The sequence below is a fragment of the Gadus chalcogrammus genome, chromosome 3 (genome assembly GCF_026213295.1).
Source record: "Gadus chalcogrammus isolate NIFS_2021 chromosome 3, NIFS_Gcha_1.0, whole genome shotgun sequence".
In the NCBI taxonomy this organism is placed as follows: domain Eukaryota; kingdom Metazoa; phylum Chordata; class Actinopteri; order Gadiformes; family Gadidae; genus Gadus; species Gadus chalcogrammus.
In genome coordinates, this window is record NC_079414.1 from 22625929 (window position 1) to 22634551 (window position 8623).

At 44.1% G+C, this 8623-nt stretch overlaps 1 protein-coding gene across 3 annotated transcripts in view; it reads right to left on the reverse strand.

Moving 5' to 3' along the window:
- Positions 1-378: 378 nt before the first annotated feature.
- LOC130379764 (VPS10 domain-containing receptor SorCS1) overlaps positions 379-8623 on the reverse strand; it is a 113052-nt gene continuing 104807 nt past the window's right edge. For 2 of the 3 annotated variants that reach the window (XM_056586787.1, XM_056586785.1), the window contains exons 23-27: positions 7895-8029; positions 5632-5731; positions 4795-4900; positions 3995-4155; positions 379-3172 (exon numbers count right to left, since the gene is read on the reverse strand). In XM_056586787.1, coding sequence (XP_056442762.1) covers positions 3108-3172; positions 3995-4155; positions 4795-4900; positions 5632-5731; positions 7895-8029 — 567 coding nt within the window. In that variant the 3' untranslated portion in view covers positions 379-3107. Of the gene's footprint in view, positions 3173-3742; positions 3861-3994; positions 4156-4794; positions 4901-5631; positions 5732-7894; positions 8030-8623 lie in introns of all 3 variants that reach the window. The other variant, XM_056586784.1, reaches the window with a different exon arrangement.

Here is an 8623-nt window from a genome sequence, read left to right on the forward strand (position 1 = left end):
TGTGATAAAGCCTGGGCCAGGTGAGATCCACCAAGTTGGATTTCTGTCTATATCATGAAAAGTCTGTTTATTTTACCTTTTTAAATGCTGCGAGATGAACAACGAAAACACAGATTACAGACTCTTCCCATTTTAATAAATATGATTGTAAATGCATAAAACAATTACACACAGCACAGTTGAGGTCAAACAAAACATTGTAACACCTTAACGTCTGCTCTTATACAAAAGCTGTACAGTAATAAAACTCATTTTTTTGTGTATTATTATAATTCATTATTAATATTTCTTTACAAAAATAGTCTTGCTAGCTCTACGGGGGGCGGGGAGGCGGTGTATTTGGGAGGGGGGGGGGAAAGGTTTTTTTTACGTCCGGAAAGCAATCCTACCTTTAATTTCAGCCTCAAAGCTATCGTGTGATGACTGTGGCTCCTAACCAGGACGTATGGCCCTCCAGGGGGCTATCACCCACATGCTGGAGCTCCGTCGGTCCTTCTCCCTGTGCCATTACCAATGCATTTCAAAAAGGTGTCTCTAAATCCTATTCCTTTTTTTTTTCTTCTTCTTCTTCTTCTCTCAAATAAATCTCAGGCTTAGTGACTCTCGCAGCTGCTACATCAATTCTTTGGGATTTGATTCTGGTAGGGAGGAGGGGTGGGGGGGGTGTCCCTTGCTCTGAATACTGACTGGAAATTAGAATTTCTACACCCCGGATAATGGCCTGGATCTGGATATAATGACACTGCAAATCTATACCTTTCCTTCTCCATTCGTGAAGGACATATTCCCGTAACTAGGTAGTCTGTGTACAGTAGTTTGCAGAGTTTCAGATATATTTGATGGATGGACTCGATAGGACATAACCACTTGTGACGTTTTGCCTTTCACCGTGTCCTTGGAGGGAGCAGAGTAAGGTAAGTCCTGCGATATTAGATTATACAAAACAAGGACAATATATAAAAAAAAAAAGAATGAAAGCAGAAATCTTCCCAAGATAACCTTGGCATGCAGCTCAGAGATGAACACATCTCCGATAAAAGGAGCACTGTGTCCGTTGTTTCCACACTTGTTCAATGAATGTTATGGGAACCTGTCGCCTGTCAAGTTGGTGGAAGAAGTATTCTCTTTGTTTGTCACGTGTCTCTGTCCTCAGGCGCAAGTTGATCCACATGCCTATGGCGTAGCAATAAATAACCACCCACAACGTACGCACAATGTGCCATTATTACCGGTTCCAGTCGCTCATGAAAGTAAATGGAAGTGATAAATCTATGCTTGTTAACTCATATTTTCCGCTGAGACTACAAGGTCGGCTCAGTGCTGTGGTAGACGGAGGGACTAGAAAGTAAACAGTGGAGGAAAAGTGTACACAGTGCTCCCTTTAAAACAGGAGACAGCGGACGGCACAGTCAGCCAGTTAGTCAGTCAGTAGCTTGGTTCATGAATCAAATGGAAACCCACAGGGCACGGCAGTAAAAAAAAAGCAACCCAAAACAAAACATCTATTGCTCGGAAATTAAAACAACTGTACAATTACGCTTTGGAAGCCTAATGTCTTCCCCCGCAAGCATGTTCATGTTTGTGTGTGTGTGCGTGTGTGAGTTTGCCCATGTATATTTTCAACATTGAACTCCGTCGACATGGGGTAATTGTCACAAAGCTTGAGGAAAAAAATATGAAAAATAAATAAAGGTCCTTCAAAAAAGTTTTGCTGCGTAATCAATCAACATATGTACGTCTCTCTCCACTGAACCCCCCCCCCCAAAAAAAACGACCACGGAGGTTGACCCTGTTACCCTCAATGTAGCCTGATAGCATCTGCACAGAGCATGCTAATGAGTTAGCAGTACAAAGAGCGACGCTACTTCTGAGCAGGAGCGGGACATTAGCCTAATTGTGTAACCAACCTTAGCCAGCCTTGGGCGGGGCCTGGCGGGTAATAAGTATTCATGAAGTCAACTTCTCCTGCTCTATCAAACAGAAACCCCCTAATTTGTCCAAGTCCCCGAAAAAACTGTGTTCCACGTCTTTACCCTCCTACCCCTCCTCTCCTTCCCCTCTGTGAGGCTGCTCTTTCAACCAGTGACGCAAAAGGGCTTGTATTACATTCTAACCGTCACCTACATTTTCGATTTGGGTACATTACGGCACACTGTTCGCAGTAGGACGGGGATGCTTGTAGAGTAGAGTTTGTTTTTGGTTTGAGGGGGTTAACTTTGCATCACCTACTGCTGGGATGGTCCTCTTTAGTTTTTTTTTACAATCCTCCAGTTCCATGTTATTTTCCAGAGCGGGTAAAGATTGATGAACTGTGCCTGTGTTTCCTGCACCTCAGGTGACAACACGGGTTTATTGTTTCCAAGAAGAAAAATAGATAACTGTTTGTTTGAGGCAATTCAATTGAATGGGAGGAAATGTGTGAACGCATTAATGGCAAAGGTGAAAAAATCGAACTCTGCAACTATATCGAGTTAATAAATAAAGCAAAGAAATTATAGTAAGTAGTATCAAATGTGTATTGTGCCATAATCTTTTTTTGAAGAGACAATGGATATCTAATTATATTTATATATTTCATAATTGTATTTCTTTTTACTTTGATAATTGTATTAAAATACACACATTTCTTACATAAACATTTGTGATTTTACAAAAAAATCAGCTTCATTTCAATGATATTCTTCCGTAAATGATATTCACATGAATACATAATACAATACTGCCATTGTTGTTATAGTACAGCAAACAAACTGTGAATTCATTCAGCGAAAAACAAATGCTCCTGGTTAATTTTTTTGTTATTTTTTCTCTTCCCTTAATGAGTTCATGCTGGCTTTGGGTCTAGATTACGCAGTGGACTCGTATGAATAAATATAATCGAAATGTTTCATTGAACAAACATACTTGAGGAGTTTAAAACAAAAAAAACTAAAACCAAAAGGAAAGCCCTCCACAGAGTATTTTTTTTTCTCCGAGTGTGGCATGTATCAGCGACCTCCGACATATGCACAGGTATAAAGCTCCAAACCATAGAGTCCCAAACAGCGGAAAAGAAACAAAAGCAGAAACCAGGACAGTCTTGGAGACTGGTGACCGAGGTCCAGTGTTTAGACATTGACATATGTAGGGAGGCCCGGTGAGGACTTTACATATATACAGGGTTCTGTACATCCTTGAAAGGAAAAAAACAAAACAAAAAAAGGGAGGAAGAAAGAACAGGGAATTAGGAGTTGTTACAGAGATACTTCGTCGTCATCATCCATCCATGACAGTGACACAACTCATTGTGTTGGTTTAGTTCATTGAAAAGAGCGAGTGAGATAGAAAGAGAGGGGACAAAGTCAGGGGCAGACCGAGAGACGAGAGAGGTCTTTTTTCGATCGAAAGCGGGAGATCTTGATAACTGCCGCAGGGAGGAGGAGAAGGTTTGATAGCAAACTGCAGCAGATCACTGCAGACAGAGTAGCCACGTGTCACCCCAGCAAGGTTTCATGTGTGAAAGGAGAGGTATAAATCCATTCAGGCAGGAACAGGGACGCCGTAACAGACCTCCTTCTCGGTTAATAGGTGAGACCAAAAAAGGCGCGGAAAAATAGGAGAAAAAGAGGGGAAAAAAAGGATATCCAAGCAACCAAGCAAAGTTGGGATCAATAATTAGTGAAAGGTAGCGAAAAGTAATAGGAACGCACCCAGGTGTTAGAGGAATTACTGAAAAAGCAAGTCGTTATCCAAATGTGCATACTTATTGATTTTTCATTGCTTTTTTTGCCTGTAACTCCGTGGGATTCAACTCCTGACCGAGGGGGGCTCCGCCAACCCTCGGGGCAGTAACGGGTGGCGGTGGAACCTAGCCGGGGCCACTTGTAAACAAAAGCGACGACAGGTGGAGCGACATGACGACAAATGACACACACCGCCTCACGGGCGCATTCCAAATGAAAGTCGTGTCGGGGAGAGAAAAACATGAAAAATCAAAGAGTGCATGGTGTTTTACCGTTGGGCCGTGAGTTGAACTCTGTGTCCAGAATCTCCGAGGATGCCACCAGGCCCCGCTGGGAGTCGGGCGTGCTATCTGTCGGACTTTCTGGACTTTGGATCATTTCTTGCTCTTTTTCGTTCTGCATTTGCGCATAGACGTTGAGGCCTGGGATCTTCCTTGAGAAAAGATTCACAATGAGGCCGTGCATATACAACAAAACACTGATGAATACATGCAACACCGACACCAATGGAGGTCCCTGAGGCTCCTAGGACAGACACAACTTTCTTAAGTAAAGGCTCTGGTTCCTGTTTATGCAATCTAAGCAATTTATTTTGTTTGTTATGCACATTAGCCAATATGTTTCTGTGAAACCCCCTAATTATCCACAGGTTTAAACTTTCCTTTGAGCTTGCCTGCGGATGCTCTGGGACTTTTTCGCTTTGAAGTTGCTCACAGGCCCTAAGAAATTATTCAACATTTTGCAAAAAGGTCAACTTCCCCCCCCCACACATACACCTAAATATTGATAATACCTTTGGAGCTACTGACATTTACAACGCATTGTGAGTGTGTGTGGAAGGACCTATCAATAGATGGATTTGAGGCCGGCGTCTTGCCAGGGTTTGAGAAAAATACTAAACTCAAAAATGTCCACTTCAGGAGTCGGTCCGAGTTCCCTGTAGACATTTGACGAGCACAACTCGGTTGTTCACACTGTTTACGGAGCTGTCAGAGTTCACGGCTGGATACCTTTCACCCCAAGGTGAGTTATGAATGCTTTACAGATACGTGACACCCCGGGAACACTTTACCTTTTGAATTTGTAGACTACAAATACAGCTAATCCCACAACCACTACAGATAGCAGCATTAGCATGGCCGAGCCGCTGTGGTTCTCACTGGTGTCCACTTGGGGCGCTGCAATGCAAGATAACATAAAGGAAAGGACAGAAGAGCAACAAAGCATAAAGGGGACCCCAATGATGTGTTTTGCTCGCAGCTAAATCATGCATCATGTCATAAAGCATTAAACAACAACAAATTGGCGCCTGCGTTGCACAGAATATGAATCACAATTTAGTACGGTATAGTATTGGCATCTCTTACTGGTGGTCTTATAAGCCCCCTAGGACAGAAGCAGCATCTCCAATAGGAAGAGGCACACATACTTGTAACGATGCTCACTCTCTGAATGTCTCTGTGTAGCTACATGTGGGGAGCCAATCACACACAGGGTTGGGGGTTGTTAGTTGAGGGGCGCAGTCAAATAATTAAAAGGTACAATATGCAAGATTGGCGATTTCAAGCGACAGTTCCGGTTGAAATTTTGAGTAGAAAGAAGTCTCCAAAACTTCCCCACCCTCAAAACGCGACACTCTAAAAACGAAAAGGATACAGAATTTCTCATTAGAGTTGGAGCAATACTAGATCTAGATACATATAGCTTTAAAACTAGCATCTACACCACAGACTGTGTTTCAGAGCATATTTCAAAACGAAGAAAACCTGCATATTGTACCTTTAATTAGATTTCATCGACAGCGCGTTTCTCGACATGCCTAATGTTACACTGAGGCTGGATAACATAGCAGCCCTCCCCCCCGCTAAAATGAAAAAAGATGGTGGTCGGGCGTGTACAGGTGTGTTACCTGCGGACAGGTGGGCTGAGTACACCGTGACCTGGACCCCCGGCCGCAGCGTGAACTGCACCAGGTTCTGGTTCAGGGCGGTAAGCAGCGCCTCAGAGAGCTGGGGGGGAGAGAAACACAGCGAGAGCGAGAGAGAGAGAGAGAGAGAGAGAGAGAGGTCTATTATTGTGAATATATTTGGCAAAGTACTGCCTGCTATGTTTAATGCATGCGAATTAAATGCAAATGCGACCACAGATGAGGATTTTTTTGACAGATGTGTCTAAAGGCTGCATCGGTTGTATTGAAATTTTTATGAAATGCCGACAACTATTCAGACTAAAAAACCTAGGTTTGTTCCCAGTGAGGCTAGACACATTTTGAACTTTTCTAACTATTGTTAGAACTTTTTCTTTGAGTATGGAAGGACCAGACTTGCATTATATAGAAGCAGCTATAGTGTTGCGTCTGGAGGCATTAGCAACTAAGAACTAGACAGATTTTCATACGCTTTGTAACAAGACGTGTCTCTATGAAACAGACTTTTGGAGTTTGTTTATCTTTTCGCAAATAGAGTGGCTGTATTCACAAAGAAACGTTAATTCAGAACTGACAAAATGTCCATAATTCTGCAAAATGTGTTTCTGTACCCTCATATGAACATGGAGTGAATGGGTTGAACATAATAGACATAAAGGAATAATCAGTCTTTTATGATTATTATTACGAATTTGTTCCCACAGGGTGCATGGTCCACTCTGCAGAAGAGAGATGTTTTATTCTCACATAATGATATAACCGTTGATCCTAATGTTCTGTTTGGATCACGGCCTTTGTAACGTTTAATGCGGTGGTCTTGAATAAGCAGAAGAAAAACACCCTGGTCTGAGTTTCCCAGAAAGCCACAGGAACTAGAAATAAAAGAGACACTGACCAAACAAATCCATTCAGTCTCGCTCACCCCACACCCCATACCCCTCACCCCTCGACCGAAACCTTCATCCATCTCATCTCCCCTCCACAGCTAAATTAATTGTGATATAAGTAATTCCTCTCGTCCTTCACGGCTCCCTTTATACTTTTTAGAAGGTTAATTTTAGACTTGGCCATGAATAATCACCACTCCCCCCTCCCCCCACACACATTCCCCCCACCCCCCTACCATGTGCCAGGGTCAGCAAATCTATTATATATTCTAATAAGCGGTGTAACAAACTAAGAGGCCAACCTTGAATTAATATTCATAAGGAACCCTAACTCAGGATAGGATTCTTTACAAAGGGAGTGTGAGCAAGAGAGGAAGAGGAGTGAGGAAGAGGAGAGAGGAGGAAGGCGAGAGGCGAAGGAGCAGGGCGGAAGACAATGCCATTGATTTCCCCGCTGGGTCTGTGTTGCCGGCGTGTCTGCAGAATACCTCTCCGGGAAACTTTACATTGTTACATAGGCGTCGTCCTACGGAAAATACACTGGGTCATTGGCTCCGGGCCTGACTCTCTTCCTATCGATAGTGGATTTACTGTTCCTCAGGGCTCCTGTGAGACGGCACGCTTTCTCCTCCAAGTGGGGGGATTCTGAGTCACTCTTGTTAATGAACGGGAGAGTTAGTCTCATGGCGGTGCAGTGCTTCCACTCAGCAGCGCAACACTGACCTCTGCTGGTGGCACAACAGAATGCGCCCACTTTGTTTTTAACTAGATTTCTGAATGACTCACAGCAGTCACTATCGTGACGCACACCAAGCAAAAATAATGCTACCGATTCTTTTTTGGGCAAAGGGGTTCCTGCTGTAGAGTGGTAAACAAACATCTACAGAGAATATTATGATCCATAAATGACTCATTTGTTAAAAGCAGCTTCATTGTGTAGTTAGGCTCATTCATAAATGCTCATTCATTAATGCTCATTCATTAATTCAGTCATTAATGAACGGATATGGCTGACTGATCATATCCATTCACCTTCACACACACATTCATAAACATACATATAGAGACACACAGAGACAGACAGACAGACAGTCAGACAGACAGACAGACAGACAGACAGACAGACAGGCAGGCAGACAGACAGACAGACAGACAGACAGACAGACAGACAGACAGACAGACAGACAGACAGACAGACAGACAGACAGACAGACAGACAGACAGACAGACAGACAGACAGAAAGACAGACACATAGACAGACACACAGACACATAGACACATAGACAGACACACAGACACATAGACACATAGACAGACACACACACACACAGGTGTTAGCGTTGCGGTGGTTGCCCACCTGGTCCAACTGGGCGGTGCTGCTCTCGGGCTTCCCCTCCATGGGCCTGTGGTCGGGCAGCAGGAAGAACTCTGCGGTGGTGGGCAGGCCGGGCAGCACGGCCACCAGCAGCTGCTCCTCCTCCACCGCAGTAGCCTGGCGGGGGGGCAGGGGGGCAGGGGGAAATGTTAGGCACTGCTAGCATGAACTGGGGGCCCGCTGGTAGGCTCTGGCGTAGAGAACTGTTGGATAGGCTGGACACACACTACTTTTTCAGTACTTACCGCCACGGTACTTAAACATGGATGCGTACACACTGCGTGTTTTTTTGACTTAGACATGGTATTGATGCTATATACGCTATGTATGTATATGTATCAGAATGTTTATTGACAGTGTATCTAACATATAGCGGCCATTGCTGCCGATCATACATCGTGACCGTCACGTCGCTGGAGTCATTCAACCAATCAAACGTCACGTCGCTGGAGTCATTCAACCAATCAAACGTCACTTCGCTGGAGCCAATCGACCAATCAAACGTCCCGTCGCTGGAGTCATTCAACCAATCAAACGTCACGTCGCTGGAGCCAATCGACCAATCAAACGTCCCGTCGCTGGAGTCATTCAACCAATCAAACGTCACGTCCCTGGAGCCAATCGACCAATCCCGCCACTCTGACAATCTAACACTCTAACACTCCCCTCCCCCATGGGTCACTTAGGTATGAGGTGACTGAACAGGGATCA